Raw genomic sequence first — 15,319 nt, 5'->3', positions numbered from 1 at the left:
GATGGCTCGGAGGGGGAGCTCAGCCAGAGTCCTGTGGAGGAGGAGATCTGTTGTTAGCTGCTGCTGGAGGCTGCTAAATGTCACAGATTGCCTAATGCATCTTTAAAAAAATCCCTACATGAGGCTTTTCCCTCAGACAATGGGGCTGAACAATTTAATCTGAATTTTATCCAAATCACAATATGGACTAGTGCATCCAAATCCCAGGAGGCAGAATATTTGTCAAAAAAGCATTCTGAATGAAGTATAGTGGTGCTGCAGAGATGTCCCGGCCTACACATCGTATTCTACAGAATTTCTCATTGTTTGGTACAAAAAAAATAATTTCAATCTATTTTCCATTGAACATGAAAACAATGATGCAAAAATGTTCACTGATTCCAATATTGTGAATCATATCACAATTGTAATATTTTTCAAATCGTTCAGCCCTACAGACACTCAAGTCTCTTTGTCTTTTCTGTAGAAATATCAGGGATGGGGCTTCAGCTCCAAATATTTCTATATAATATAACTCTCGCCTTTGTCACCATCACACAACAGGCCGCCACCAACAACCTGATCTGCCTCCTTTATCTTTTTCTTTCTTCTCCTCCTTTGTTACTCCACCAAGGAGGTAATGTTTTCAGCTTGGTTTGTTTGTCTGTCTGCCAGCAGGATTATGCAAAAACTACAGGCCCCATCTTCATGAAACTTGCTGGAAGGGTGCAGCTATTAAAGAGCCATGAAGAACCCATTTAATTTAGGAGCGGATCCGAATCACGGGGCGGATACAGACATTATTTTTCACTTATGTAAATGGCCTTGGCAGAGGTCTGGGCTCTCTGAGTGTCTTTGTGTCTGCTGTGCTCTGTCATTTTCCAGCCCAGCATGATGTCACAGATGTCGGCTGTACGTGACACGGAGAAATGTCCACGAGGATTGGAAGACCAAATATACTCTGGCACTGTCGAACAGAACGCCAGCATCTTACAGAGCATGACCGAATATCCAAATATATACCCAGCAGCTACTGCGGGATAAGACCTGCCCACCTAGGCTGCCAAATATATCTTGCACCTACACTGATACACCGACCAGCCGGTGGACCTTTATACATGTTGAAGTGGAGTTTTGGAGAATTACACACAGTTTTCTGTACTGTACTGTACTGTTGTACAGGAATAATGTGTTTAGACTGCAGGATCAACCTGCCTATTTGTTCGTCATCATGAGGAAGACTACTACGTTTTTCACTGTGTTGAGTTGAACACTAAACGGGCTCAAACAGATAAGACAGTTGAGCAGACTCTTAATCCGGGACAGCGATAAATCTGTTTCCCTGCCGGTCCAAAGGAAAGCTGCAGTAATCCAGTCTTGAGACGGCACCAACAAATATGCCACGTTTGGATTTCCTCCACTGAAAACAAGTGCCAGATTATTAAGCATCATGTCTCTGATGCAGCGTTGCCTTAATTCTCTCCGTGATGTGTAATTGATGATCAGAGAATATTCAGCAGAGGAGCGACTTGCTTTGCACCTTTTTGTAAATCCTATAAGCATTGTGCATTGTGCAGTGTGCTGTGCTGCGAGCCCTCCACTAGAGGGGGTCGTCTCACTGTTAATGTTATTACAGAGGAACAGACTCATGTCAAACTGTCATTGTGAACAGAAGCAGGATGCAATAACATTGCAACATTTGTTTGTGTTTATCTCAGGGTTTAACTATATATTCTGTCTGAATGTGTTCGTCTGATTATTTATTTTATGACGTCTTATGTATTCATGCATTTAAAGTTCCACAGAGAACTGTGAAACACTATAAGCACTTAAATATGGCACAGTGATCATTATAATTACAGCATGAAGTGCAAAAACACAACATTTGAACATATTGAAAATGTAGAACATTTTATATCACAATATTCTAGAAAACCAAGCTGAGGTCTTGTAATGTGTCTTTGTCCACCAACAGTTCAAAAACTACACATATTTAATTGACTATCACATAAGACAAAGAAAAGGAGATTCAGAGAATGTTTAGCATTTTTGATTGACAGAAAACTCTTCATCACCTTTTCTGATAATCGACTAATCAATTAATTAACCAATTGTTGCAGCTCTAAGACCTTTACATATTCTTTCATTCTTTCCTTCGAGAGAAAACTCAATATCACAATATGTGTTGCAATAATACAAAGACAATTCTTAAATAGCTGATCTGCAATCAGTACTCGCAACAATAGTCGTATGAACACAAACATGAGGTCTTTCAGTGTCCTCCCACAGAGAGCAACCGTTTGAACTTTATTAGGCCATGGAAATAACATGTTGGTATTCTTAATTAAGGTGGTGTGATGGAAAGTGTTCATCAAGTCCTTAAACAAATGACCAGTGAAGTCTATAATACTGAAGTGAAGATTCTGGAGAAATCTGTGTGAGGAAGAACCCTGAGAAAAGACAGTCAGGAGAAGGAGGGGGGGGAAGATTCCCACAGTTGGCCCACAAACACATGGAGTAGAGAAGGGGGGGGTGGAGGGTTCACACAGTTGCAGGTGTTAGGGAGACAAAATAAAACCGTGAGTAGAGAGGGGGGAGGGGGAGAAGATTCACCCATTTGGGATAGACACAAGAAGAATATGGTGGGAAAGACGGAAGCTCATTGAACCAAGTATTATTAAACAATAAGAATATCATTTGGACATATGAAAGGTTCCATTACAGTGGTGTTCCCCTTTAAGTGTTTTTGGAGACCTAAGATAAATATATCGTTATTATTGATGTCAAACTGAATTCAATGTTATGAGGGAAGCTAAGTAACTTCCTGTTATGTAACACCACACTGACTCCTGTAAACCCCTCAAACTGTTCAATAATTAAATATAATTGTCTGTAGCTCTGTTTTATATGCTTTACACAAATCACTTCAAAGAGATGCCCTTACTTCCTGCATCACTGAACGGTCAAAAGAGAAATGAGAAACAAGAAGCAGCTAATTTAGCTCAACTTAAAGGTTCAATGTGTCAGATCCACGCGGAGATTATGAGACAGCAGAGATGTTTAGACTCTCAGAGTTTCAGCAGTCTGCTCTGATGAACTGACAGACAGATTCACACAGGAGTGAAGAACACAGTAAACATATCAACACTAGAAGAGAGAGAAGTATAGCTGTACAACACACAATATAAAGAATACACTATGATACTCTAAAACTTAGAATACAATAAATATGACAAACTACTACAACTCAAATATAAACAGGTTGTTTTTTAATGATGATTGATGCATGTAGGTTGTATGGAGCCAGTAGAAGGGGTGAAGAACTGCCTCATATATATTTAGAGCAGGTGGCTCGGAACTACACATTGCACCTTTTAAAAGCCAAACTTCAAAGCATGTTATGTAAAGTCAAATCAAATCAAATCAAATTTATTTGTATAGCCCAATATCACAAATTATACATGTGTCTCAGTGTGCTTTACCGACTGTACAGGTTACGACACCCTCTGTCCTTAGACCCTCGCATCGCACAAGGAAAAACTTCCTAAAAGAAACCCCTAAAATTAAAGGGGAAAAAATGGAAGAAACCTCAGGGAGAGCAACTGAGGAGGGATCCCTCTCCCAGGACGGACAGACGTGCAATAGATGTCGTGTGTACAGGATAAACAACATAGTACAAATACAACATTTGACAGAAATTATGTTGTGTTGGAAAAAAAAAAGAAATAGAAAGTTTGGATGAATCCAGGAAAATGTCAATAAGGCTTCCCGGTGTCCAGCAGGACCAGGTCAGCAGGCGCAGCCACGATTCATGATCCTGACGTAAACTTTATCAGTGGCAACCTGCCACATGAGAGACAGACACTCCGGGGATGATACCCCGGATGATGAGTTAGTAACATACATTTACATAAATGCATACAGATAGAGAGGGAGAAGAAGAGAGAGGGAGGGAGAGAGAGGAAGAGAAGGAGGAGAGCAGGGAGGTGTCCCCCGGCAGTCTAAGCCTATAGCAGCATAACTAGGGGCTGATCCAGGGCAAACCTGAGCCAGCCCTAACTATAAGCTTTATCAAAAAGGAAAGTCTTTAGCCTACTCTTAAATGTGGAGAGTGTGTCTGCCTCCCGAACACAAACTGGAAGCTGGTTCCACTGGAGAGGAGCTTGATAGCTGAAGGCTCTGGCTCCCATTGTACTCTTAGATACTCTAGGAACCACAAGTAACCCTGCAGTCTGGGAGCGTAATGCTCTAGTTGGTTTATAAGGTACTATGAGATCTTTAAGATATGCTGGAGCCTGACCATTAATTGATTTGTAAGTCAGGAGAAGGATTTTGAATTCTATTCTGTATTTTACCGGGAGCCAGTGCAGAGCAGCTAATACAGGAGTAATATGATCCCGTTTCCTTGTTCTAGTCAATACACGTGCCGCTGCATTTTGGATCAACTGAAGAGTCTTAACCGTCTTCTGCATTCAACAACTGAAACTAAAGTTATTAGACCTTTTTCCTGCGTTAAATCTATTAGCCTATTTAAAGTAAAGAGCAGGCACACAGTGTAAAGTCTGCTCGGTATATAAAGTTTGCCCCGCTGCTTTTCTTAGAACCAACCAGCAAGTCACCTCCCACTTGAGGAAGTCCCTAAACATTATGATCTCTGACTCCGCCCCTGTTCACACAGATTCTTCACCTCCTCTCACAAGACCTGGGTCGGGAGGGGGTGGAGGGGGGGTACGCTGCTCTCCATCTGTCCCGAAGTAGCACAGCCAGTTGTGAAATCACTTTACAGTACAGGAGGAGCTGTGTGGAAGCCCAGGGAGCAGCAACATTACTGTGCTGTCGATCAGGTCCTGAGTGTGTGAGTGTGTGAGTGTGTGAGTGTGTCATGGACCGGTCTCATGTGCTGGGGGGCAGCAGGACTGTACTGGCGCTGAGGCGAGGTCAGAGCAGGGAGCAGGCCGTGGTATATCTGCTCGCTCTGGCTAAAGAGAAGCCGCTCTTTCTCAACAGCGTGGCAGCACTCGTGAAGGTAACTGCTAATATTAATAAAGCTCTGTCAGTTGTTGCTCTCTGACTGGATTAAATAGATGTAGGAGTCTTTTGTTTTGATCTGGATAACATGCGCAATGTTTGGAGAGACTGCATGACGCTGTGGTCATTAACAAAGGGGAGCGTTCAGGCCTTCACACTGCTTCACTGCGTGGGAGGCTTTACCAGTGGAGCTTGAGATGTATGTTATGTTGTGTACCACATTACGGCAAGTCCCATAATCTGTCGTGTGGAAGTTTCAGCTCTGCACTAAATCTGAGGGACACGGAGAAACTTGCTTTGTAGATGCTTTCTAAAGTGACATAACCAAGTGAATCAGAATCCTGCTAAATGTAATAAATGAGAAAACGCTGAACTAAATAATCCTTGTCCGAACAGGGGAAGGCCATGTATGTATGAAGAGAAGGGCAGTGGGAGCGAGAGGCCGGTACATGTGGAGGGGTTACTCCAGAGTCCTTTACTCCACCTTTAAGTCAGAATCCCCCTCAGTGTTCATTACCTGTTAAACATACAACGTTTTCTCATATCTCAATATCTGCAGAATCACGTTGTCCAGAGGTTCCCCTTCACACATGTAGCACAACAGGAGATGGTCCGTGTCAGAAGTCTCACTTCTAATAATAAAGACACATCCCAGTTTACATACTCTTTGGATAGTAACCCGGCGGCTGGGTGCATCGTCAGGTTGGACAGCTGTTTGCTTTGGCTGCTGCGCTCTCTAAACCTCCTCTGGCTGAACACTCTCTCATGGATATACAGTACAGTACAGTGCACTTCTGTACCAACCTGCTGCTATTGACTTATAGATATTTAATCTCATAATTTCCGGTGCACAGCAAATTGTTTAACTTAACAAAGCTGATGCAACTGACTGCAGATCTTGCAGACTCGGTCTTATCTCCGTTCTATAACAATAATCGAGCCATAAGCCTGCTTATTATCGGCAGCAGTGTTTTTGAGAATGTGAAAATACGACTCCCATCCAGCCTTTAATCACTGTATCTAGTCTTTGATGTTCTCATCTCTATGCTGGAAGTGTTTGACATGATAATTGGAACCCAGTCGTCACTTTGAGAGATGCCTCCAGGGCTTGGATCCCAGTTGAGGAGGAAGCTTCAGCGGTTTAAATGCCAGCCGCCCCCAATGGGAGCAGCAACGCCATAGTTTCATCTTGAGATCAGTGTCAGTGACATCAACATGGAGGACCACCAGCTTATTATTCAGAGAGGCTTTGCTGCCATGGAGAGCCTGCTTGTCCTATTCCCCCTGCCTGGCTTTGATGCTTATGTGTTCCACAGGGGGAGGAGAAAATAAAAGCAGCCGCAGAAAGAAAAAGCAGAAAGATCTCCTGTGAGGATCATCTGTTTATTCCTCCCTCTGGGACCTAAACACGATGAACCCTCTAAGCATCAGAGTCTGATCATGAATATGGTTTGTTTTGCAGACTGTACAGCAGCCCCTGCAGATGTATGTAGAGAATAAGGCTTTGTTGAACTTTCCCCGGTTTACTCTCGAAATACTACGAGCGTGAGAGTTCTGTTTACGCCTGTGACGTAGGTGAACGCGGCACAGAAGAAAATGGCTGTACACTTATAAAGTAGCTGCTCTGATCAAAGTTACACAGGCTGGGAATGGCCCCGGGGCGCTGGGGAGGAGAAGGGGAAGAGGAGGGAGAAACATTAAAGGGCATGAGAGAGAACAGGAGACACCGACTCCCAGGGGAGAGAGGGAGACATGAGGAAGAGATGCCGACTGCTGGGAGGATGAAAATAAGGAAAGTTAAGAGTAAAGTGAGGAGACCATACTGACTAAATGAGGGAAAACTGACAGAGTGAGATGTCACATTGTAAAACTGCCTACAGTACACATGAGAATGAATGAATGACTTCATTTCTATTGCCGTATTGTAGAAAATGATTCACAAAACAACATTGTTACATTTGTTAAAACACTAAATAAGGAGTCCATAATGAGTTCAAAGATAGCATGTTCTTTGTCTTGCAAACTCACAAGCAACTCAACGCACCCTTTTCCTATTAAAAGCATTTTCATACTTCAGCTTTACTTGGGCTGTAGCTTATGGTGGCTAATGTTAGCTTATATTAGCCACCAGATAGAGATTGCTTGTGTCGACGTTACTGAGTCAGTTTGTTGACCCCACTTCTGCTCCTGTATGTCAGGAGTCACAGACAACATCTTCGATGCTTTTATCCCAACAGAAGAAGAAGAAGTAAATACATCGGACCACGAGACGACTTAGTTGTGACCAGTTTGTGTTCCCATTCCCCTCGCTGTCAGTCAGGTGCTCATGATGAATGTGTACTTCAAGCAGGGCAGGATAAGAAAACAAAGATTGATGTTAAATCCAGATAACAATAAAGTATTTTTTAACGTTTGCTAACTTTGAGCAATGAAACTTGTTATTTCACATTAGGAAGGTGTGCAGACATGTGGAACTTGTCCACATAAAGACTTACCCCCAGGTAGGAGACTCCTTTTAAGATGAACTCAATGTGCCATTACCATATAGTGTCACAGAGAATGGTTGTAAGTGGGCGCTGGTATAAATAACATCTTTGTAAGGTTTTGTTTCTCATATGCAGTGTTTTTACAAACCTTTTCAGGTTTCATGTCATATGTATTGCATATGAGTTAATCGTTCCGTTTTCAGGTGCATGAATTATAGTCGCTATTTTATTTATTAATGAAATAATTGTAATTGTATTCTACAGTTAGGGAATATGGTGTAACGCTGTAGCATGGGGCGAAGAAGAACCCACTGATATTTAGAGTGGATCCAAATCACGGGATGGATAAACACATTTATTTTCACGTAAGATAACATTGAGAGATTGTGTGTGTGTGTGTGTGTGTGTGTGTGTGTGTGTGTGTGTGTGTGTGTGTGTGTGTGTGTGTGTGTGTGTGTGTGTGTGTGTGTGTGTGTGATGTCTTCTGTCTCTTTGTAACAGTCTCACTTTAAGTCACAAGTTGTGGTTTTCTATTTGTACCACCTGAACACCAGTTTGTTGATTGTTCTGGGTTTGGAATTGTCGCATTTAGAAAGATACATCAGCTGCAGCTTCAACACCTGTCTTTATCAAACCCAGTTGTCCTGAGAGCCACCCACTAGGTGAGACGTGGAGGGCTGTGGAATGTGTGAAGCGGTGTCTGGGGGTGGATGCAGGCGGGAGCTCTGGGAACCAGGCATTCCTTCACAAACTCACGGTTGTCTGGAAGTATCAGCCCCTCCCCTCTGATAGACACCGAGTCTGGAGGACTTTCACCCTGCACTAAGGCTTTCATCAAAACTCACCTGTATGAGACTTATAGCAGCTAGAATCACCTTTTACCTCTGATTAGTAGACAAACAATACATGTATTAATAACAAGAAACACACACACACACACACTTTAGAAGATAATATTAGTTCATTGTTAATTTGCTCTATACTCTGTGTGTGTGTGTGTGTGTGTGTGTGTGTGTGTGTGTGTGTGTGTGTGTGTGTGTGTGTGTGTGTGTGTGTGTGTGTGTGTGTGTGTGTCAGTTGGTGCCTATTTAAAGCCTGTACAGAAGCTGACATTAGTGGTGAATCATTGAAGGAAAGTTTACGTCTGTGTTATTAAATATTACTACAGCGTATGACTACACTGCTTTTCAGGAGGTGTTTGGTAAACATGGCTGAACTAGGCTTTCTGTGTGTGTGTCACATTGTTGGTGTTTTCAGACTTGTGACTTGGCTCTTTAAGCCCTGGTGACACAGCAGGGCTCCCTGAGGCCGTCAGCTGCCTTTACACAAAAACAATGTATTTGATGATAAGGTGGAAAAAAACACTCTCGAAACAACCGTACATGAAAATTCATTTGGAATACTTCCAAAGAGGAATAAGTAACATAGGCTGTAGATGAGTAGTAAGTAGATTTAGTCACTGTGACGTCACCTATTGGTTTGTTAAAGACTTTTGTTGGAGCCAGTGACAATATTTAGATGAGAGGGTGGAGCTGGGGAAGAGCTCTCTTAGACACCATATCTTATTAAGGTGTAGTCAAGTGTCAGGTGATGTCACATGACCTTGTGACCATATGAACATTTGACCTGGTTATCACCATTTTGCTTTGATGGTATTTCAGTTTAGCTTGTTAGTTTGCTAAATATCTGGTCAACCTGTCTTGATATACACATTCACAAAATGGATATTGTCTGTAGTAATATTAACTGTTGTAGTAGTGGCTATACTGTGTTGACATGATATGTTAATATTAACATAATTAGAAAATGTTAGCTAGTTAGCCAGCTAGCTTGTTTCAAGTAACAAGTAAGGAATAGGCTCGGGCTAATGCCATGACACGTAAGAGTACACACATAAATCTACACGCATGAGTATTATACATAATATTGCAAAATAAACCCACTAGACAACAGTATGTTTTAGATAGTCTCTTTTTCGTTTTCAGCTGCTATATATTTAGCCTTTATAGCTAAGCTATTTGTCCTGAGCCTACAGTGCCATTTAAAAAAGAAAAGAGAAAAAAAAAGAATGTTTTCAGTATTCAAATGTCTTTGTTCTGAATTTTTGCCAAAAAACACAACACACTTGATAGTAAACATTGATTACTTTAACTTCCTCGTTCGGCACACCTGCCATATTCTAAGAATGAAAACAGCTCCTTGATATGAATCAATATTGAGTCATTGGTTTGGGTGCGAGAAGCTTCTCCTAACAGCAAATGATTGAATGTTGCCATGACGCTCTGTCATTATCACCCACAGTATGGGGGTTTGTTGTTATGGTGGTGCCATAGAGGGTGGGGGAGGGGGGAGGGTGGTACTGCCTTTTTAAAGGCCAGTATTTGTTCATCTGTCTTTTCGCCAAGCTGTCTTGGTTTGAGCGTGTGCCTGGTTTGAGCTGTAACTTCTCACAGTGTTCATCATGAGAGTGAGTAAACCCACATTTTTATTCTTTATTCAAGTGACGTTTTGACAACAGATTTTAAGATAATGTTTGGGAAACCTCTTTTTATTGACTTAATTTTGAAAAAAAGAAGCTATTTGCTATATTTAGGGAACTATTTCTTAGTCATTCAACAGGGCAAACCAAAGACGCCTGTATGTGCATTTAACTATTTTAGAAATATGTTTTTCAAGCCAAAACCTCAGTGTTTCTGGGCCACGGAAGCTTGGCATCTAGTAAAAAGCTTTGGATTATCACACTGACGTACCACCTTGTTCCTTCCCAGGCAGCTCTCAGAGCCCTAAGGGACCTGCTCTCTAGAGAGAAACCCAGAGACTTAGAGACTTGGGCTTTTTAGTGCCTGTGGCAGCAACAACCTCTGAACTTAAAAGTCCCACATGAGAAAACACAGAAAATATGGGATTCACACAAATCTGTCAACATGCAGCTGATTAGGAGCATAATTTGAACACAGTTTGCATACGTCAGGTGTCAAATTTGATTCTGTGTCAAGTTATGTTGAGGCCAACACACATTAAATGGTAGGAAATTTGTCTGTGATCCTGCTACTCACACAGGTTTGATGGCCTAAAGGCTGTCTGGCATTCACATGAGACAATGATGGCCCCGGCTTTCAATCACCTTCCTTGACAAAAACAAGAGCGGCGTCGAGCGCTGAGTGGTCTAATCTGCATGTTCAAGCAGATGTTGAGTGGGAGTAGTTGTAGACGTGCCAGTGAATGTTTGAAGTTTGACTCTTTTCTCTTGAAAACGTACAGCACTGTTCCACAGCCCAAAGGGGGTCTTTTACTCCCACCCACTCAGTTAAAAGCTAACCGATTACAGGTTGAAGCTAATGGTGGGGCTAAAGCTGAGCAGATGCTCCCACACTGGGGACGCTGTGCTCACTGCAGTGTGAGGGAGAAGATACACCGGGGCATTTATTTGCGGGTGAGAAGCCAAGTGTTCCTACGTGACATTAAACAGATTGGACCTGAACTGGAGCACGAGAGCGTACAGTATCACACAATACATAGACTTCTTTGACATAACGTTAAAACTGTTACTTCATTTAAATTCTGAACATATTTCACACATTGCACCTTTAATCTTGGCATTATGGTAAACTGGCTGAACTGGATTCTAAGTCCTGCAAGCTTCATTAAAACCTCAAACTGAGACCATGTACATTTTGAAAGAATAAATGCAACTCAGAAGCAATAAAACACCCTGTTGCTTAACATAAGCCATTCTAAAGCTAAAGTCTAAAGCTAGCTAAATAAATATTGCTGTGCTTCCGACAATACAAAGTGATGTCACTAACTTTATGAGCCTTCTTTACTTGTGCTACTGTTACACTATGTTTAGCGTTTTAGCATTACCTAATTATTGCCATGTGTGGTCACAGTGACGGTGTTCAGCAAAAGTTTGAAAAAAGTGTTGTTGGACTACAAGAAGTAGAGAACAAGTAAAACATCTCACGGTCCTCCTGCTGTCTCTAAACCTGTCAACTGCTTCTTATAGTCTACCTCAGTGATATTTTCTTTTCAGTTTTCTCTCTTTTCCTTTTGCTTTTACATCATTCATGTACATTTGAACAGTCTCTTGCACACAGTAGCATTTGCTTTAATGTAGACGAAGCTACATTGTAAGCTGAGCATCACTAGCGTGTGCCTTTAAGGCTCTCAGTGCTGTGTAGCTGCAGACCTCAGAGACGCTGTGTCTGCAGCAGAGGGCTACAGCAGCTGACATTTAGAGTTCAGAGGCCACCCTGTTGGCCTGGTCTGCCAGGGCCCCCATAGGTGGGCTGACCCCTCATAGTGACAGCTGGACAACCAGTCACAGATCTGACTCCCATGCAGCACAGACAGTGTGGGTTGCTGGGACGCTTCAGGGGGAGAGAAGCCAGGACAAACTTCATGTCCATTTTTACTCTCTTTATTCTGTTAAATCACTAGATTGGGTTTCATACTGACATTAATGTTACTTGGAGAAGTGATCCTGACGTATAGACAGATCAGTGTTTTTGGTTTGGTTGAATTCAGCTCAGTCACAGGATATTTGGGAGATGGCAGTTATACTTTGACACTGAGTGAGAGAGTTGGAAATATATAATAAATGATAAATACAAGATGTTTATTTGAGCATCAGGCTTGATTTCTGCTGCTCTGTCTGGGTTGGCCATCTTCAGATTGTCACCAGTGGCTGGCTCAGCAACACCACCCTGCACACACACAGGAAAGAAATAATATACAGGTTCAAGTCACATATATGTCACGTTCAAACATAGGCTCAGCTGGAAATCCATTATAAGTCACAGTATGTGACGATGTGTCTTTATAGCCAAATTGTTGCTGAAAGGTGAGACGACCTTTATCTGATGTCCTTCATTGATCGTGTGTATATTTCTCCACAGGAGAGACAGCGACTAGAGACCATCCTGAACCTCTGTGCCGAATACAACAAAGTAGAGAGCAGCGACCTGGAACCCCTGGGCTCAGGGAGGACAGGCTTCCCCGGGGGAATGACAGACAGCTCGGGGAGGATGCTGTCTATGGAGAATGTCCACGGGGGGACGCCGTCCTCAGCCACGCTGCGCCTGCTGCAGAGACAGAGGGAGAGCGACGAGGAGAACCTGAAGGAGGAGTGCAGTAGTACAGAGAGCACTCATCAGGAGGTGAGGACGTCTCCTGCTCTCAGCACAGCAGCAGCACTGCACAATGGAGACAGACAGGTCAGAGGGAATGCTCCTTTCCCAAGACGCTCTCTGCATGCCACTGTAGGACCAGCATGTGCAAATAATGTGCCTGGCTTTGCTAAATCAGTGGTTCTAAAAATGAGGTTCAAGTACCATCAGGAATCCTCATATTAGCCAATGAATGTCCGTATATGAGGTTTAACCTCTCACTCTCACACTTAGCAGTTGGCCTTTGAGGCCCAGGTGTATGCAGGTTTCTAAACATACTGTCTGTTGGTAAACATCAAAACCAGGAATGCCAAGTCCATATTTTATTCTTGCAAAAGATATTCTTCCTAAGATCTCTTGGACAGAACAAACTTCTCAAGATTGCACAGAACAAAAGATAGATCAGATAGATTTATTTCACATTCCACTCAAGAGAACATACGAAGGTGTTTATGCTCAATATGCTGTTTGCAGTATTCTCCAAAACGCCAGGGGGTGTACAAACTATATCCTGTGATCCTTCCACCGTTACCAGCAAAGCGCCACAGACCCAACATGCAACTCCTCAATGTCGAGGAGGATTTTCTTATTAAACTAATATCTCATGTCAAATATTCATGCATATACTTTCTACTGTCCCTGTTAAGGAAAGAGTCAAATGTATTCTAATAAAATAAAGGTTGAATAACCTGCAAACTATTTGATTCAGGAGGCAAACTATTCAGTCAAGTGTAGATTTTTAAGATCTCCTGTTTTTTTTAAGCATTTAAAAAATAATTGTCTGCTTTACAAAAATCCTGAGACATATAATAAGTTTAAAAAAGTAGTTCATTATTTTACTTCATCAGTGTTTGTGGCAGTCATGTCTGAAAAGGCGACTAGTTACAGAAATGAATACGACTTTATGCAAAATGTGTGAGGATGTCCCTTTTAGCTGGAGCCCCCATGTGCCACACAGCGAGCATTAACCTAACTTGAGGGCACCCAGCTGTTGAGTTCCTAGCTGCTGCTATCACAGACTGTTCATTCATAAACATTACACTAGAATCTGATCTTCTGTTGGTAACTTATACTTCAGTAAACTGCTTTGCTCTCACGCTCTGATGCTTTTTTAAGCCCTTAGTGTTACAGAGTAAAGTATTGTCAGGGATCATCATGCATGTTATGTCATGTTTCACTCGGCCTACATATCACTGACCCTGCATGACCAGGAACAAACAACACATCCCGTGGTAGAAGAAGGCGTCCGATCTGTTTAATATGTCCGTGCATGGCTAAAGCATTAAGGTGCCTGACTCAGCAAGTGACTCATCAGTACATTTACTGTAGTGTAAATAGTCTGTGGAAGGTTTCCAGACTTCCTCTAGTAATGAGAGGTTTATACAGAGGCTCCTGCATGAAGCTCACGGATCAATCAGCTCCTTTCTATTTCTGCTCCCTCGTGTCTATTTGTGACAAGTAAGGCTTAACTTACTCAATAGACAGCATTGCATTGTGCCATTATCCAGTTTGAATGGATTACAATGGATCATTTCTGTTCCAAAATAAAGAATTTTGCATTTGGGAAACTGTGATTAGACCTAAGACACAAAACTATACGAAAGAAGTAACAGTCATCATTTAATATATCATGAAGTGCAAGTAAAATACTTTATTTATGTACCCTGTACAAAACAGTATCTTGCATAATGAAAGCTGTGTACATGCATCTCTCTTCCTCCCCTGGCTCTACTTCATTCCTTGAAATCCTGACCTGCCACGTTCTCTCTCCCCGCAGCACGAGGACTCGTCCTGTTCAGGCAGCGCAGGTCGTCTGGAGCTGGGTTACCTGGAAGACGAGCGGGTTCGCGTTCTTTCCCGGATCGATGAGCTCAAAAGCCGGCTGATGGAGCTGGAGCAACAACTCCAAGAGTCCAAACAAGAGGTAGCGTACAGAGAGTACAGAATGTTGTTGGAAGGCAGTTTAAAGTAAAACACACACATTTGTATTGAACTCAAACTTGAGAATGTTCCACAGTCACATCATTACTATGTAACTCTGAGCCTCATAGCTGACCCACAGTGGTGCAAAGTAACTAAGTACTTGTTACTCAAGTACTGTTCTTACGTACAATTTTGAGGTACTTGTACTTGAGTATTTCAGTTTTATGCTACGTCATACTTTTACTCCACTACATCTCAGAGGTAAATAGGTCAATCTTTATTCCACTACATTTACTTGACAGATTTAGTTACTTTTCAGATGAAGATTTGACACATTGTTAAATATAAACCAGTAAGTCTTACAAAAAGCAGCGCGTCGTCCGGCTCACACTTCACAAGTCTCTGAGTTGTAAGCAGCTGCAACACATATTGATATTTTCCCTCTAAACTTCTCACATGGTTTAATTTTAATGAATGTTGATCCAATACGGCACCAAAAGAGAAAACAATCCAAAATATAAAAACTAATCTGTATCAGAATTGCATTTTTAAAGTCGTTTGAACTGGCTCCACCTCCAACATGCTGCTCTAACACTGAGGCTTCAGCATTAATCATGGAATGATGTCATATTTAATAATATATCAGTCAGAGGGGACAACCCAGTACTTTTACTTTAATACTTAAACTATATTTTACTGCTAACACGTATGCACTTTTACTTAAGTGAATGATCT

The 15,319-nt window shown here is 42.0% G+C and overlaps 1 protein-coding gene across 2 annotated transcripts in view; it reads left to right on the top strand.

The window, feature by feature from the left end:
* The window catches only part of phldb1b (pleckstrin homology-like domain, family B, member 1b), a 105,411-nt gene that overhangs the window by 61,129 nt on the left and 28,963 nt on the right, over positions 1-15,319 (top strand). For both annotated transcript variants that reach the window (XM_029446052.1, XM_029446053.1), the window contains 2 exons: positions 12,392-12,709; positions 14,439-14,585. In XM_029446052.1, coding sequence (XP_029301912.1) covers positions 12,392-12,709; positions 14,439-14,585 — 465 coding nt within the window. The remainder of the gene's footprint in view (positions 1-12,391; positions 12,710-14,438; positions 14,586-15,319) is intronic.

This window comes from Cottoperca gobio, chromosome 13, assembly GCF_900634415.1.
Source record: "Cottoperca gobio chromosome 13, fCotGob3.1, whole genome shotgun sequence".
Classification (NCBI taxonomy): domain Eukaryota; kingdom Metazoa; phylum Chordata; class Actinopteri; order Perciformes; family Bovichtidae; genus Cottoperca; species Cottoperca gobio.
This window is presented reverse-complemented; position numbering and strand designations above follow the sequence as displayed.